Source organism: Rhinoderma darwinii, chromosome 9, assembly GCF_050947455.1.
Source record: "Rhinoderma darwinii isolate aRhiDar2 chromosome 9, aRhiDar2.hap1, whole genome shotgun sequence".
Classification (NCBI taxonomy): Eukaryota; Metazoa; Chordata; class Amphibia; order Anura; family Rhinodermatidae; genus Rhinoderma; species Rhinoderma darwinii.
The window spans coordinates 76,986,992-77,006,223 of NC_134695.1; the positions used below are offsets into that span (position 1 = coordinate 76,986,992).

At 43.9% G+C, this 19,232-nt stretch overlaps 1 protein-coding gene across 7 annotated transcripts in view; it reads right to left on the reverse strand.

Moving 5' to 3' along the window:
• The window catches only part of SOX6 (SRY-box transcription factor 6), a 481,651-nt gene that overhangs the window by 248,308 nt on the left and 214,111 nt on the right, over positions 1 to 19,232 (reverse strand). For all 7 annotated transcript variants that reach the window (XM_075838210.1, XM_075838209.1, XM_075838211.1 and 4 more), the window contains exon 4: positions 9,295 to 9,535. In XM_075838210.1, coding sequence (XP_075694325.1) covers positions 9,295 to 9,535 — 241 coding nt within the window. The remainder of the gene's footprint in view (positions 1 to 9,294; positions 9,536 to 19,232) is intronic.

The window sequence follows — 19,232 nt, forward strand, 5'->3', positions numbered from 1 at the left end:
TCTTCATCTGCCTATATATCTATAGCTCGCCCTGTAATAATACAGAACAGCGTAGAATATTATCATGACATGAAGATTCATCATCTGTAATGGAAAGTTCTGCAACTTCCTAATAGACATTGGGGCAGATTTACAAATCATTTTTTGCCTACGTTTAATGTATATATCAGGATAAAGCTCCCGACGTAGACTGTGACGCACGCTTACTGGCGGCATCCGTCACCCATAGGCCAGAATGGTTTACGTTCAACAGATACGCCACAACTCTCATCATATATCCATGTCACCATTATAGCCTATAGGCATCCGTCACTGGTCTAATTACATAACGCTCTATATATGGACAGTTACAATGGAGATTCCCGAAGAGGCCGCGCTGCCGCAGACTGTCAGGCAATGTCAGCTCTGTGGAATCCTCTAAAATCCAAAGAGAACCCCCACATGCCCGGCGGCCCCTCAGAGCAGCCAGGCTCTGGGTACCATCTCGGCTTGGGGAGGCTACATCATGATAAATTCCCTGGGGTAGCCTAGATGACGTTGCTTCCCCAGGCTGAGATAGCACCCAGAGTCTCCGGCCGCTCGGAGCGTGTGATAGGGCCGCTGGGCGGGTAGGGTTTTGGTGTGTGGACCCCAGAGAATTCCACAGAGCTGACATTGCCTGACACGGTGGCCAGTCTGCAGGTGGGATGTAATGGAGTAGTGGCGCACGCTGTATAATAAATTTGGCACATTTTGCTAGATACTTTTCCTTATACCATCTCTAGATTGGCACATATTTAGAAACATTTCAGGCGCAGACTCCGTGCCCCTTTGTCAATTCCTCATAATTGTCAGGATCTATGTTTGTTGTCAGTGAATCCATTGTTTACAAACAAAGGGTGCAAACCCGTCCTAACCTAATACTTCTCACAGCTGAGTTTTTGCTTAGATGTATTAGTGCAGACCAGGGGTAGGAAACTTTAGTGAGGCAGAGAATGCAATAATACAGAAGGTTCTTAAAGGGAAGGTGTCATCAGGAAATGACCTATTGTTCAAATCAACTTTTTATGTTAAGAATTAATTCTTTAAGAATTTTTTATTATTTTTATTTTTCATGTCTTTATCTTTATTAAAAACAATTATCCGAAATTTTGTAGTTTTCTCTTTAGACACTGAGCCTCACAATAGACTGATCCTTCCTGTTCTGAAGAGACCAATTCTCAGCATCATCTCATTATCATCCCAGGCAGAATTACACGGACAGGTAACACCTATATATAGATAACACAGGATCCACCATTCATAATAGACTGACCCTTCCTGTTCTGTAGAGATCACTTCTCAGCATCATCATCATCATCATCACAGGCAGGAATATACTGACAGGTAACATATCTATGTAGATAGCACAAGATCCACCATTCATAATAGACTGACCCTTCCTGTTCTGTAAAGATTACTTATCATCATCATCATCATCATCATCATCATCACAGGCAGGAATATACTGACAGGTAACATATCTATGTAGATAGCACAAGATCCACCATTCATAATAGACTGACCCTTCCTGTTCTGTAAAGATTACTTATCAGCATCATCATCACAGGCAGGATTACACTGACAGGTAACACCTATATATAGATAACACAGGATCCACCATTCATAATAGACTGATCCTTCCTGTTCTGTAAAGATTACTTATCATCATCATCATCATCATCATCACAGGCAGGATTACACTGACAGGTAACACCTATATATAGATAACACAGGATCCACCATTCATAATAGACTGATCCTTCCTGTTCTGTAGAGATCACTTCTCAGCATCATCTCATTATCATCACAGGCAGGATTACACTGACAGGCAACACCTATATATAGATAACACAGGATACACCATTCATAATAGACTGATCCTTCCTGTTCTGTAGAGATCACTTCTCGGCATCATCTCATTATCATCACAGGCAGGATTACACTGACAGGTAACACCTATATATAGATAATACAGGATACACCATTCATAATAGACTGATCATTTCTGTTCTGTGGAGATCACTTCTCAGCTGTCATTATCATCACAGGCAGGATTACACTGACAGGTAATACCTGTATATAGATAACACAGGATTCACCATTCATAATAGACTGACCCTTACTGTTCTGTAGAGATCACTTCTCAGCATCATCTCAGGCAGGATTACCCTAAGAGGTAACACCTATATATAGGTAAGAAAGGAGCCACCATTCATAATAGACTGACCCTTCTTGTTCTGTAGTAATAACTTCTAGGCAGTCAATATCGCTGGATTACACTGACAAGCAACACCTATATATAGATAACACAGGATTCACCATTCATACTAGACTGACCCTTCCTGTTCTGTAGTGATAACTTCTAGGCAGTCAATATCATCACAGGCAAGCTTTCACTGACAGGTAACACCTATATATTGGTAACACAGGATCCACCATTCGTAGTAGACTAACCCTTCCTGTTCTGTAAAGATCACTTCTCTGCAGTCATTATCATTACAGGCAGGATTACACTGACAGGTAACACCTATTTATATAAAAACACAGGATCCACCATAGAGAATAGGTGCTGGACACAACTCTTCTTCTCCCCCTCTCTGCACAGGTTGCAGAGCATGCCAACAAAACTCACCTCTAGTACTGAATGGGTCAGCTCAAGACTATTATTTCCCATGGTCCATGTGGCTGCTGTAAAGCATATCTCTAAATACAGTAAACAGCAGCTCAGTCAAGATGGCTGCCCCATAATCATGTACAAAAAATAGAGTTTATAAAAATCTACAATTAGAAAACAACAACAGATTATAAAAAAAGATTATGTTTCACTATCTGGTTTTAATAAGCGAAAAAATACAGGTGACAGATAATCCTTTACGATCCCTTGTGATATAAATGTCTCTTTACATCCTTTTCAGGTCACATGCTGTACCTATACACGGGGCTGTTGTCACTTAATGATTTGGATTTTTCACAAACTCATGTTCCAATCCCATTGTAAGACTTCAAATGTTTTCCCCAAAGAAAAATGGAGCAAAAGCAGCAAATTTTCACTGAAAAACAAATTAATTTGAGAAGAAGAGGAGGGAAGAACATGTAGTCAGTATAATAACTACCGAGAACCGAGGCTTCCCGAGGACTCTGGTGATCACGATTACTGCTGATTTACTGCAAAACTTCTGGACTGAACTAAAGCATCAGTGATCTACTCAGGATCTGTCAAAGATCTACCGGCAGAACTCAATCTACTGTCTGCCTACCTGGGCTGATCTGACACAGCAGCACAGAGCTCTCTCCTGTCCTGATAGTTTGTAACAATGTATCAGTCCAGGCTGTTTACTTCACAGAGGATTCTCTAGACTGGATACAATTGTGACAAACAATCAGCTGTGAGAAATATGAAGTTAGAAAAAGGATTTCAACCTTTGTTGAAAAATGGCCATATTTATTGTCAGAAAGTAGAGATCTTGGAAGTGATGAGTTGAAACAAAGTCTATTAGAAAGTTGCAGAACTCAACTTAATTAAAATCTACTATAAAGATCCGTAGAACGATTTTACCATCATAAGATAAATTTATATATGAAACACAACATTAGCGTCATCAGCGACGCCACCGTCGTTTGTACTGTAAAAAAAATCTTCCATGCATCATAAGAAAAAAAAAAAAAGTGAATGGCGCAGATCCACTCACATGTCCACGTATGGCGACTCATTACACCGGCCCTCTAGGATTATTCATTTCCATCAATGGACGAGACTCCTAAGTCCGTGAATCGGAGAACGCGCTAATATCAGATGAAGCACGCGTTATTCTGGTAATGGTCTCTAATGCAGAAATGATGAATCCGCGCTCTTGTGGATGACTCGTCCTCATTACTCTCTATTCACATAAATGCTGCATGGCAAAATATGGATCCAGTAATCAGCGTTATCCGGTATTGTTATAGCGAGTGGCATACACTGCGCAGAGACCGTCTAGGTAACATGACAGCACAGGAGGAGATGGATAAATCGCAGCTACACAACTGTTGCAACTTCTGTGACCGGATCCCAAACAATATATATAAGGTGCACTCAGCCATTATAACACGCCGCTTCTCTAGTTCCAGCCACACAAATGCCTCACAAAACCAAAAGTGGCTAAATGGCTCCTGCCTCCTCCTGCGCAGTCACTGGCTCCTGCCTCCTCCTGCACGGTCACTGGCTCCTGCCTCCTCCTGACAAGTCACTGGCTCCTGCCTCCTCCTGCGCAGTCACTGGCTCCTGCCTCCTCCTTCGTGGTCACTGGCTCCTGCCTCCACCTGCACGGTCACTGGCTCCTGCCTCCTCCTGCACGGTCACTGGCTACTGCCTCTTCCTGAGCGGTCACTGGCTCCTGCCTCCTCCTGCGCAGTCACTGGCTCCTGCCTCCTCCTGCGCAGTCACTGGCTCCTGCCTCCTCCTTCGTGGTCACTGGCTCCTGCCTCCTCCTTCGTGGTCACTGGCTCCTGCCTCCTCCTGCGCGGTCACTGGCTCCTGCCTCCTCCTGCACGGTCACTGGCTCCTGCCTCCTCCTGCACGGTCACTGGCTCCTGCCTCCTCCTGCACGGTCACTGGCTCCTGCCTCCTCCTGCACGGTCACTGGCTCCTGCCTCCTCCTGACAAGTCACTGGCTCCTGCCTCCTCCTGCGCAGTCACTGGCTCCTGCCTCCTCCTTCGTGGTCACTGGCTCCTGCCTCCACCTGCACGGTCACTGGCTCCTGCCTCCTCCTGCACGGTCACTGGCTACTGCCTCTTCCTGAGCGGTCACTGGCTCCTGCCTCCTCCTGAGCGGTCACTGGCTCCTGACTCCTCCTGCACGGTCACTGGCTACTGCCTCTTCCTGAGCGGTCACTGGCTCCTGCCTCCTCCTGAGCGGTCACTGGCTCCTGACTCCTCCTGCACGGTCACTGGCTACTGCCTCTTCCTGAGTGGTCACTGGCTCCTGCCTCCTCCTGCACAGTCACTGGCTCCTGCCTCCTCCTGAGCGGTCACTGGCTCCTGCCTCCTCCTGAGCGGTCACTGGCTCCTGACTCCTCCTGCACGGTCACTGGCTACTGCCTCTTCCTGAGCGGTCACTGGCTCCTGCCTCCTCCTGAGCGGTCACTGGCTCCTGACTCCTCCTGCACGGTCACTGGCTACTGCCTCTTCCTGAGTGGTCACTGGCTCCTGCCTCCTCCTGCACAGTCACTGGCTCCTGCCTCCTCCTTCGTGGTCACTGGCTCCTGCCTCCTCCTGCGCGGTCACTGGCTCCTGCCTCCTCCTGCACGGTCACTGGCTCCTGCCTCCTCCTGCACGGTCACTGGCTCCTGCCTCCTCCTGCACGGTCACTGGCTCCTGCCTCCTCCTTCGTGGTCACTGGCTCCTGCCTCCTCCTTCGTGGTCACTGGCTCCTGCCTCCTCCTGCACGGTCACTGGCTCCTGCCTCCTCCTGCACGGTCACTGGCTCCTGCCTCCTCCTGCACAGTCACTGGCTCCTGCCTCCTCCTGCACGGTCACTGGCTCCTGCTTCCTCCTGCGCAGTTACTGGCTCCTGCCTCCTCCTTCGTGGTCACTGGCTCCTGCCTCCTCCTGCACAGTCACTGGCTCCTGCCTCCTCCTGCACGGTCACTGGCTACTGCCTCTTCCTGAGCGGTCACTGGCTCCTGCCTCCTCCTGAGCGGTCACTGGCTCCTGCCTCCTCCTTCGTGGTCACTGGCTCCTGACTCCTCCTGCACGGTCACTGGCTACTGCCTCTTCCTGAGCGGTCACTGGCTCCTGCCTCCTCCTGAGCGGTCACTGGCTCCTGACTCCTCCTGCACGGTCACTGGCTACTGCCTCTTCCTGAGCGGTCACTGGCTCCTGCCTCCTCCTGAGCGGTCACTGGCTCCTGACTCCTCCTGCACGGTCACTGGCTACTGCCTCTTCCTGAGTGGTCACTGGCTCCTGCCTCCTCCTGCACAGTCACTGGCTCCTGCCTCCTCCTGAGCGGTCACTGGCTCCTGCCTCCTCTTTCGTGGTCACTGGCTCCTGCCTCCTCCTGCACGGTCACTGGCTCCTGTCTCCTCCTGTGCAGTCACTGTGTGCAGTCTCTTCCTCCTGGGCAGTCACTATGTGCAGTCTCTTCCTCCTGGGCAGTCGCTGTGTGCAGTCTCTTCCTCCTGTGCAGTCACTATGTGCAGTCTCTTCCTCCTGGGCAGTCGCTATGTGCAGTCTCCTCCTCCTGGGCAGTCACTGTGTGCAGTCTCCTCCTCCTGTGCAGTCACTGTGCGCAGTCTCTTCCTCCTGGGCAGTCACTATGTGCAGTCTCTTCCTCCTGGGCAGTCACTGTGTGCAGTCTCTTCCTCCTGGGCAGTCACTGTGTGTAGTCTCTACCTCCTGGGCAGTCGCTGTGTGCAGTCTCTTCCTCCTGTGCAGTCACTATGTGCAGTCTCTTCCTCCTGGGCAGTCGCTATGTGCAGTCTCCTCCTCCTGGGCAGTCACTGTGTGCAGTCTCCTCCTCCTGTGCAGTCACTGTGTGTAGTCTCTTCCTCCTGTGCAGTTAGTGTGCAGTCTCTTCCTCCTGGGCAGTCACTGTGTGCAGTCTCTTCCTCCTGTGCAGTCAGTGTGTAGTCTCTTCCTCCTGTGCAGTCACTGTGTGCAGTCTCTTCCTCCTGTGCAGTCAGTGTGTAGTCTCTTCCTCCTGTGCAGTCAGTGTGTAGTCTCTTCCTCCTATGCAGTCAGTGTGCAGTCTCTTCCTCCTGTGCAGTCACTGTGTGCAGTCTCTTCCTCCTGGGCAGTCACTATGTGCAGTCTCTTCCTCCTGGGCAGTCGCTATGTGCAGTCTCCTCCTCCTGGGCAGTCACTGTGTGCAGTCTCCTCCTCCTGTGCAGTCACTGTGTGCAGTCTCTTCCTCCTGGGCAGTCACTATGTGCAGTCTCTTCCTCCTGGGCAGTCACTGTGTGCAGTCTCTTCCTCCTGGGCAGTCACTGTGTGCAGTCTCTTCCTCCTGTGCAGTCACTGTGTGTAGTCTCTTCCTCCTGTGCAGTTAGTGTGCAGTCTCTTCCTTCTGGGCAGTCACTGTGTGCAGTCTCTTCCTCCTGGGCAGTCGCTGTGTGCAGTTTCTTCCTCCTGGGCAGTCACTGTGTGCAGTCTCTTCCTCCTGGGCAGTCGCTATGTGCAGTATCCTCCTCCTGTGCAGTCGCTGTGTGCAGTCTCTTCCTCCTGTGCAGTCACTGTGTGTAGTCTCTTCCTCCTGTGCAGTTAGTGTGCAGTCTCTTCCTCCTGGCAGTCACTGTGGGCAGTCTCTTCCTCCTGTGCAGTCACTGTGTGCAGTCTCTTCCTCCTGTGCAGTCACTGTGTGTAGTCTCTTCCTCCTGTGCAGTTAGTGTGCAGTCTCTTCCTCCTGGCAGTCACTGTGGGCAGTCTCTTCCTCCTGTGCAGTCACTGTGTGCAGTCTCTTCCTCCTGTGCAGTCACTGTGTGTAGTCTCTTCCTCCTGTGCAGTTAGTGTGCAGTCTCTTCCTCCTGGCAGTCACTGTGGGCACTCTCCTCTTCCTCATATTTATCTATCTAGTTAGGATTGTGGTGAGTTTGTCATCTTGGAGGTGACACAGTGTAATGAGTAATGGATAATATTGCTGACACTGATAAGTGACGGACCGCCTGCGTTGCGTTTTCCTCCGTGCTGTCATGTAGCGGCTGATCTGGGTGTGATGAGGAGATCAGCTTTTGTGTTATGTCAAACATGATGTGAAGCCGAGACCTGAGTATTTAACATTCTGTCCCCCGTGAGCGGCGGCGTGATTGAATGACGGGCAGGAGGAGGCAGCGCGTGCCTTCAATAAATCAGGACTCCATCTTGTCATCAATCACCGCGGTCTGAGAGACGATGATTAATATTAAAGCTCCGGCGAAGATGAACTCATCGTATGACCTCACTTTCCAGAGTGTGAATGCTTAACAAGATGGAGCTATTGTGATACACATTGTCCCAAGTTGTCAGGTGAAACAAGCGGCACTACCGCCCTCTGCATCACAATCGGGACAGCACTGACCGTGTGACCGCGACGCTCTACGTGACAATCCCTGACACCAGTAATCACAAAATGTAGGGACACTGGAGAAGACTCCGGCCTCATCCTCGGGCCGCAATCACAAAAAGAAACACACAACAGATACATCCTGGATAATAACATTGTATCTGTGTGTGATTATTACTGATACATTGTGTGTGATTATTACTGATACATTGTGTGTGATTATTACTGATACATTGTATTTGTGTGTGATTATTACTGATACATTGTGTGTGATTATTACTGATACATTGTGTGTGATTATTACTGATACATTGTATTTGTGTGTGATTATTACTGATACATTGTGTGTGATTATTACTGATACATTGTGTGTGATTATTACTGATACATTGTATTTGTGTGATTATTACTGATACATTGTATGTGTGTGTGTGTGTGTGTGTGTGTGTGTGTGTGTGTGTGTGTGTGTGTGTGTGTGTGTGTGTGATTATTACTGATACATTGTGTGTGATTATTACTGATACATTGTATTTGTGTGATTATTACTGATACATTGTATTTGTGTGATTATTACTGATACATTGTATTTGTGTGTGATTATTACAGATACATTGTATTTGTGTGTGATTATTACTGATACATTGTATTTGTGTGCGATTATTACTGATACATTGTGTGTGTGTGTGTGTGTGTGTGTGTGTGTGCGATTATTACTGATACATGAAGATTAATAATATTACAGAATTTTAGATGGGGCCAAACACATAACATTGTCATCTCCCGGGACAGACTTACTGCAAGTGCAGCTACAAAACGCCGCTCTGATCCCACCTCCTCACACAGGTCCCGGGGGGGTCGTCTCTTACATCTTCATGGCTGCCCCTCAATTACTCTCAGGAACAGTGCAAGGTGCAGAATTGGGAAGGGGTTTATAATAGAGAAGTAAGCCGTGCTTACTGGTAATAAGAATTATTTCTATTCACTTGTGTCCTTCCACAATTCCATATTCTCCTCTTCCTGATCCACGAATAGAATATTAGGACAACAGTAAAGACTGACACTTAGGCAGAACAGTAATAGACAGAGAATGTCTGGGGCTCGCAATGTGGATTGACTGACAGATGCAATTGTATGTGTAATTCTGGGTATGATAAAGCGGAGTGATAATTCACAGGAATTGTCGTCATTCTCAGGTAGGACACGCGACAAAGAACGACCGCTGCGTGCGCTGGAGGGAGAACCGGACATCGCTACTCACCATTCTTTGCTGGGAGGAGATCATGTCCCAGTCAGCATCAGCCTGCATGTTGGTGACAAGTGACGCCAACTCCTCGGGGTGAGGTTTATTGTGTAGGTAGGTGTGGAGGGGCAGGTGCCCGCCCAGGTGCTGCTCATCCATGTCCTCTTTTTCCCGGGAAGAAAGGTCTCCTCCGGTTAACTCATCCTCTCCATCAGCTTTACAGGTGAATGGAGAGGTGGCGGGTTTGGACGACATCCTTCTGTGAAGTAACAATATAAGGAAAAGTTAGAGTCAAACACCATAAACTATAGCAACACATAGATACCATAAAGTGAGAGGTTGTCACAGCCCCGCCCCCTGTTACTGACATCACTGATATATAATATAATTACACTGTGATCAGACATGAGATCCACACATCTTATATACAGTAACAGCTATTCATCTATTACTACTGACAACCAGCCTGTATATCATGTGTGAGAGGTTGTCACAGTCCCGCCCCCTGTTACTGACATCACTGATATATAATATTATTACACTGTGATCAGACATGAGATCCACACATCTTATATACAGTAACAGCTATTCATCTATAACTGATGACAACCAGCCTGTATATCATGTGTGAGAGGTTGTCACAGCCCTGCCCCCTGTTACTGACATCACTGATATATAATATAATTACACTGTGATCAGACATGAGATCCACACATCTTATATACAGTAACAGCTATTCATCTATTACTACTGACAACCAGCCTGTATATCATGTGTGAGAGGTTGTCACAGTCCCGCCCCCTGTTACTGACATCACTGATATATAATATTATTACACTGTGATCAGACATGAGATCCACACATCTTATATACAGTAACAGCTATTCATCTATAACTGATGACAACCAGCCTGTATATCATGTGTGAGAGGTTGTCACAGCCCTGCCCCCTGTTACTGACATCACTGATATATAATATAATTACACTGTGATCAGACATGAGATCCACACATCTTATATACAGTAACAGCTATTCATCTATTACTACTGACAACCAGCCTGTATATCATGTGTGAGAGGTTGTCACAGCTCCGCCCCCTGTTACTGACATCACTGATATATAATATAATTACATGTGATCAGACATGAGATCCACACATCTTATATACAGTCACAGCTATTCATCTATTACTACTGACAACTAGCCTGTATATCATGTGTGAGAGGTTGTCACAGCTCCGCCCCCTGTTACTGACATCACTGATATATAATATTATTACACTGTGATCAGACATGAGATCCACACATCTTATATACAGTAACAGCTATTCATCTATTACTACTGACCACCAGCCTGTATATCATGTGTGAGAGGTTGTCACAGCCCCGCCCCCTGTTACTGACATCACTGATATATAATATAATTACATTGTGATCAGGCATGAGATCCACACATCTTATATACAGTAACAGCTATTCATCTATTACTACTGACAACTAGCCTGTATATCATGTGTGAGAGGTTGTCACAGCCCCGCCCCCTGTTACTGACATCACTGATATATAATATAATTACACTGTGATCAGACATGAGATCCACACATCTTATATACAGTAACAGCTATTCATCTATTACTACTGACAACCTGCCTGTATATCATGTGTGAGAGGTTGTCACAGCCCCGCCCCCTGTTACTGACATCACTGATATATAATATAATTACATTGTGATCAGACATGAGATCCACACATCTTATATACAGTCACAGCTATTCATCTATTACTACTGACAACCAGCCTGTATATCATGTGTGAGAGGTTGTCACAGCTCCGCCCCCTGTTACTGACATCACTGATATATAATAGAATTACACTGTGATCAGACATGAGATCCACACATCTTATATACAGTAACAGCTATTCATCTATTACTACTGACAACCAGCCTGTATATCATGTGTGAGAGGTTGTCACAGCTCCGCCCCCTGTTACTGACATCACTGATATATAATATAATTACATGTGATCAGACATGAGATCCACACATCTTATATACAGTCACAGCTATTCATCTATTACTACTGACAACCAGCCTGTATATCATGTGTGAGAGGTTGTCACAGCCCCGCCCCCTGTTACTGACATCACTGATATATAATAGAATTACACTGTGATCAGATATGAGATCCACACATCTTATATACAGTAACAGCTATTCATCTATTACTACTGACAACCAGCCTGTATATCATGTGTGAGAGGTTGTCACAGCCCCGCCCCCCGTTACTGACATCACTGATATATAATATAATTACATTGTGATCAGACATGAGATCCACACATCTTATATACAGTGACAGCTATTCATCTATTACTACTGACAACCAGCCTGTGTATCATGTGTGAGAGGTTGTCACAGCCCCGCCCCCTATTACTGACATCACTGATATATAATATAATTACATGTGATCAGACGTGAGATCCACACATCTTATATACAGTAACAGCTATTCATCTATTACTACTGACAACCAGCCTGTATATCATGTGTGAGAGGTTGTCACAGCCCCGCCCCCTGTTACTGACATCACTGATATATAATATAATTACATGTGATCAGACATGAGATCCACACATCTTATATACAGTAACAGCTATTCATCTATTACTACTGACAACCAGCCTGTATATCATGTGTGAGAGGTTGTCACAGCTCCGCCCCCTGTTACTGACATCACTGATATATAATATAATTACACTGTGATCAGACATGAGATCCACACATCTTATATACAGTAACAGCTATTCATCTATTACTACTGACAACCAGCCTGTATATCATGTGTGAGAGGTTGTCACAGCTCCGCCCCCTGTTACTGACATCACTGATATATAATATAATTACATTGTGATCAGACATGAGATCCACACATTTTATATACAGTAACAGCTATTCATCTATTACTACTGACAACCAGCCTGTATACCATGTGTGAGAGGTTGTCACAGCCCCGCCCCCGTCAGTATACAGCATTATGGTGATACATTGATTTGTCGGTGACACGTCCTACGACCTCTTCTAACTTTCTCTACTTTCTCGCTCTGCTCCAGGCCTCTCCGCTGATCTTTTATTTTACCAGCATTTAATAGAACATTAGGTGCAGGGAACTATCAAAGACTTTCAAAGCAGCAAATGGCATCTAATTTCTGTATTTTTTTAGACTCACGTCTTCAATTAATCATAAATTGTTGGTTTGAAAAAAAATCAAACCCTCCGTTCAATAATTTATATCATTTTCCTGCATGAATCCCCTTCCACATCAATGCGTTTCCAGCTTATACTTATTGTCAGGGGACGGTATAAAAGCGGATCTCGTCTTATTTTATTGATTACAACGGAGCTTTATTTCACAGTCAATGCATTAATAACAGCGAGACGCAAAATAAGAGAAACACGTTAAACTTTAAAGCGGCTTCTATGTAACTTGTTAAAATGTTTTATTTAATGCCTGGAAACTCATTAGTAAAATTACACTTAATAAATTAATACATTTTCAGATGAAGGTCTTCGCTGCAACGCGCAAATGTGCAGACGATGTTCTAGCAGGTTTATTTCCAGCAAACAGATTAATAACCGGTGGACGACCCAGAAACCACGGAATCACCTCAGAAAAAAGTTTCTAACACGTGAACGGTAGAGAAACATGACTAATACAACTCTATATAGAAATGATATCTGGAGAGCGGTGATGTCACTGCTGTGTAATATAACTGATATCTGGAGAGCGGTGATGTCACTGCTGTATAATATAACTGATATCTGGAGAGCGGTGATGTCACTGCTGTGTAATATAACTGATATCTGGAGAGCGGTGATGTCACTGCTGTATAATATAACTGATATCTGGAGAGCGGTGATGTCACTGCTGTGTAATATAACTGATATCTGGAGAGCGGTGATGTCACTGCTGTATAATATAACTGATATCTGGAGAGCGGTGATGTCACTGCTGTATAATATAACTGATATCTGGAGAGCGGTTATGTCACTGCTGTATAATATAATATATCTGGAGAGCGGTGATGTCACTGCTGTATAATATAACTGATATCTGGAGGGCGGTGATGTCACTGCTGTATAATATATCTTATATCTGGAGAGTGGTGATGTCACTGCTGTATAATATAACTGATATCTGGAGAGCGGTGATGTCACTGCTGTATAATATAACTGATATCTGGAGAGCGGTGATGTCACTGCTGTATAATATAATATATCTGGAGAGCGGTGATGTCACTGCTATATAATATAACTGATATCTGGAGAGCGGTGATGTCACTGCTGTATAATATAACTGATATCTGGAGAGCGGTGATGTCACTGCTGTATAATATAACGGATATCTGGAGAGCGGTGATGTCACTGCTGTATAATATATCTGATATCTGCAGACCGGTGATGTCACTGCTGTGTAATATAACTGATATCTGGAGACCGGTGATGTCACTGCTGTATAATATAATATATCTGGAGAGCGGTGATGTCACTGCTGTGTAATATAACTGATATCTGGAGAGTGGTGATGTCACTGCTGTATAATATAACTGATATCTGGAGAGCGGTGATGTCACTGCTGTATAATATAACTGATATCTGGAGAGCGGTGATGTCACTGCTGTATAATATATCTTATATCTGGAGAGCGGTGATGTCACTGTTGTATAATATAACTGATATCTGGAGAGCGGTGATGTCACTGCTGTATAATATAACTGATATCTGGAGAGCGGTGATGTCACTGCTGTATAATATAACTGATATCTGGAGAGCGGTGATGTCACTGCTGTATAATATATCTTATATCTGGAGAGCGGTGATGTCACTGCTGTATAATATAATATATCTGGAGAGCGGTGATGTCACTGCTATATAATATAACTGACATCTGGAGAGCGGTGATGTCACTGCTGTATAATATAACTGATATCTGGAGAGCGGTGATGTCACTGCTGTATAATAAAACTGATATCTGGAGAGCGGTGATGTCACTGCTGTATAATATAACTGATATCTGGAGAGCGGTGATGTCACTGCTGTATAATATAACTGATATCTGGAGAGCGGTTATGTCACTGCTGTATAATATAACATATCTGGAGGGCGGTGATGTCACTGCTATATAATATAATATATCTGGAGAGCGGTGATGTCACTGCTGTATAATGTATCTGATATCTGGAGAGCGGTGATGTCACTGCTGTATAATATAACTGATATCTGGAGAGCAGTGATGTCACTGCTGTATAATATAACTGATATCTGGAGAGCGGTGATGTCACTGCTGTATAATATAACTGATATCTGGAGGGCGGTGATGTCATTGCTGTATAATATATCTTATATCTGGTGGGCGGTGATGTCACTGCTGTATAATATATCTTATATCTGGTGGGCGGTGATGTCACTGCTATATAATATAATATATCTGGAGAGCGGTGATGTCACTGGTGTATAATATAACTGATATCTGGAGAGCGATGATGTCACTGCTGTATAATATAACATATATCTGGAGAGTGATGATGTCACTGCTGTATAATATAACTGATATCTGGAGAGCGGTGATGTCACTGCTGTATAATATAACTGATATCTGGAGAGCGGTGATGTCACTGCTGTATAATATAACTGATATCTGGAGAGCGGTGATGTCACTGCTGTATAATATAACTGATATCTGGAGAGCGGTGATGTCACTGCTGTATAATATAACTGATATCTGGAGAGTGGTGATGTCACTGCTGTATAATATAACTGATATCTGGAGAGCGGTGATGTCACTGCTGTATAATATAACTGATATCTGGAGGGCGCTGATGACACTGCTGTATAATATAACTGATATCTGGAGAGCGGTGATGTCACTGCTGTATAATATAATATATCTGGAGAGCGGTGATGTCACTGCTGTATAATATAACTGATATCTGGAGAGTGGTGATGTCACTGCTGTATAATATAACTGATATCTGGAGAGCGGTGATGTCACTGCTGCATAATATAATATATCTGGAGAGCGGTGATGTCACTGCTGTATAATATAACTGATATCTGGAGAGTGGTGATGTCACTGCTGTATAATATAACTGATATCTGGAGAGCGGTGATGTCACTGCTGTATAATATAACTGATATCTGGAGAGCGGTGATGTCACTGCTGTATAATATAATATATCTGGAGAGCGGTGATGTCACTGCTGTATAATATAACTGATATCTGGAGAGTGGTGATGTCACTGCTGTATAATATAACTGATATCTGGAGAGCGGTGATGTCACTGCTGTATAATATAATATATCTGGAGAGCGGTGATGTCACTGCTGTATAATATAACTGATATCTGGAGAGTGGTGATGTCACTGCTGTATAATATAACTGATATCTGGAGAGCGGTGATGTCACTGCTGCATAATATAATATATCTGGAGAGCGGTGATGTCACTGCTGTATAATATAACTGATATCTGGAGAGCGGTGATGTCACTGCTGTATAATATAACTGATATCTGGAGAGTGGTGATGTCACTGCTGTATAATATAACATATCTGGAGAGCGGTGATGTCACTGCTGTATAATATAACTGATATCTGGAGAGTGGTGATGTCACTGCTGTATAATATAACTGATATCTGGAGAGTGGTGATGTCACTGCTGTATAATATAACTGATATCTGGAGAGCGGTGATGTCACTGCTGTATAATATAACTGATATCTGGAGAGCGGTGATGTCACTGCTGTATAATATAATATATCTGGAGAGCGGTGATGTCACTGCTGTATAATATAACTGATATCTGGAGAGTGGTGATGTCACTGCTGTATAATATAACTGATATCTGGAGAGCGGTGATGTCACTGCTGTTTAATATAATATATCTGGAGAGCGGTGATGTCACTGCTGTATAATATAACTGATATCTGGAGTGTGGTGATGTCACTGCTATATAATATAACTGATATCTGGAGAGCGGTGATGTCACTGCTGTATAATATAACTGATATCTGGAGAGCGGTGATGTCACTGCTGTATAATATAATATATCTGGAGAGCGGTGATGTCACTGCTGTATAATATAACTGATATCTGGAGAGTGGTGATGTCACTGCTGTATAATATAACTGATATCTGGAGAGCGGTGATGTCACTGCTGTATAATATAATATATCTGGAGAGCGGTGATGTCACTGCTGTATAATATAACTGATATCTGGAGAGTGGTGATGTCACTGCTGTATAATATAACTGATATCTGGAGAGCGGTGATGTCACTGCTGTATAATATAATATATCTGGAGAGCGGTGATGTCACTGCTGTATAATATAACTGATATCTGGAGAGTGGTGATGTCACTGCTGTATAATATAACTGATATCTGGAGAGCGGTGATGTCACTGCTGTATAATATAATATATCTGGAGAGCGGTGATGTCACTGCTGTATAATATAACTTATATCTGGAGAGCGGTGATGTCACTGCTGTATAATATATCTTATATCTGGAGAGAGGTGATGTCACTGCTGTATAATATAACTGATATCTGGAGAGCGGTGATGTCACTGCTGTATAATATAACATATATCTGGAGAGCGGTGATGTCACTGATGTATAATGTATCTGATATCTGGAGAGCGGTGATGTCACTGCTGTATAATATAACTGATATCTGGAGAGCGGTGATGTCACTGCTGTATAATATTACTGATATCTGGAGAGCGGTGATGTCACTGCTGTATAATATATCTGATATCTGGAGAGCGGTGATGTCACTGCTGTATAATATAACTGATATCTGGAGAGCGGTGATGTCACTGCTGTATAATATAATATATCTGGGGAGCGGTGATGTCACTGCTGTATAATATAACTGATATCTGGAGAGTGGTGATGTCACTGTTGTATAATATAACTGATATCTGGAGAGCGGTGATGTCACTGCTGTATAATATAACTGATATCTGGGGAGCGGTGATGTCACTGCTGTATAATATAACTAATATCTGGAGAGCGGTGATGTGACTGCTGTATAATATAACTTATATTTGGAGAGAGGTGATGTCACTGCTGTATAATATATCTTATATCTGGAGGGCAGTGATGTCACTACTGTATAATATATCTTATATCTGGAGAGCGGCGATGTCACTGCTGTATAATATAACTGATATCTGGAGAGCGGTGATGTCACTGCTGTATAATATAACTGATATCTGGAGGGCGGTGATGTCACTACTGTATAATATATCTTATATCTGGAGAGCGGTGATGTCACTGCTGTATAATATAACTGATATCTGGAGAGCGGTGATGTCACTGCTGTATAATATAACTGATATCTGGAGAGCGGTGATGTCACTGCTGTATAATATAACTGATATCTGGAGAGCGGTGATGTCACTGCTGTATAATATAACTGATATCTGGAGAGCGGTGATGTCACTGCTGTATAATATAACTTATATCTGGAGACCGGTGATGTCACTGCTGTATAATATAACTGATATCTGGAGACCGGTGATGTCACTGCTGTATAATATAACTGATATCTGGAGAGCGGTGATGTCACTGCTGTATAATATAACTGATATCTGGAGAGAGGTGATGTCACTGCTGTATAATATAACTGATATCTGGAGAGCGGTGATGTCACTGCTGTATAATATAACTGATATCTGGAGAGAGGTGATGTCACTGCTGTATAATATATCTTATGTCTGGAGAGAGGTGATGTCACTGCTGTATAATATATCTTAAATCTGGAGAGCGGTGATGTGACTGCTGTATAATATAACTGATATCTGGAGGGCGGTGATGTCACTGCTGTATAATATATCTTATATCTGGAGAGCGGTGATGTCACTGCTGTATAATATAACTTGTATCTGGAGAGCGGTGATGTGACTGCTGTATAATATAACTGATATCTGGAGGGCGGTGATGTCACTGCTGTATAATATATCTTTTATCTGGAGAGCGGTGATGTCACTGCTGTATAATATAATATATCTGGAGACCGGTGATGTCACTGCTGTATAATATAACTGATATCTGGTGGGCGGTGATTTCACTGCTGTATAATATAACTGATATCTCGAGAGCGGTGATGTCACTGCTGTATAATATAACTGATATCTGGTGGGCGGTGATTTCACTGCTGTATAATATAACTGATATCTGGAGGGCGGTGATGTCACTGCTGTATAATATAATATATCTGGAGAGCGGTGATGTCACTGCTGTATAATATAACTGATATCTGGAGAGCGGTGATGTCACTGCTGTATAATATAATATATCTGGAGACCGGTGATGTCACTGCTGTATAATATAACTGATATCTGGTGGGCGGTGATTTCACTGCTGTATAATATAACTGATATCTGGAGAGCGGTGATGTCACTGCTGTATAATATAATATATCTGGAGAGCGGTGATGTCATTGCTGTATAATAGAACTGATATCTGGAGAGCGGTGATGTCACTGCTGTATAATATAACTGATATCTGGAGAGCGGTGATGTCACTGCTGTATAATATAACTGATATCTGGTGGGCGGTGATTTCACTGCTGTATAATATAACTGATATCTGGAGGGCGGTGATGTCACTGCTGTATAATATAATATATCTGGAGAGCGGTGATGTCACTGCTGTATAATATAACTGATATCTGGAGAGCGGTGATGTTACTGCTGTATAATATAACTGATATCTGGCGAGCGGTGATGTCACTGCTGTATAATATAACTGATATCTGGAGAGTGGTGATGTCACTGCTGTATAATATAATATATCTGGAGAGCGGTGATGTCACTGCTGTATAATATAACTGATATCTGGAGAGCGGTGATGTCACTGCTGTATAATAAAACTGATATCTGGAGAGCGGTGAT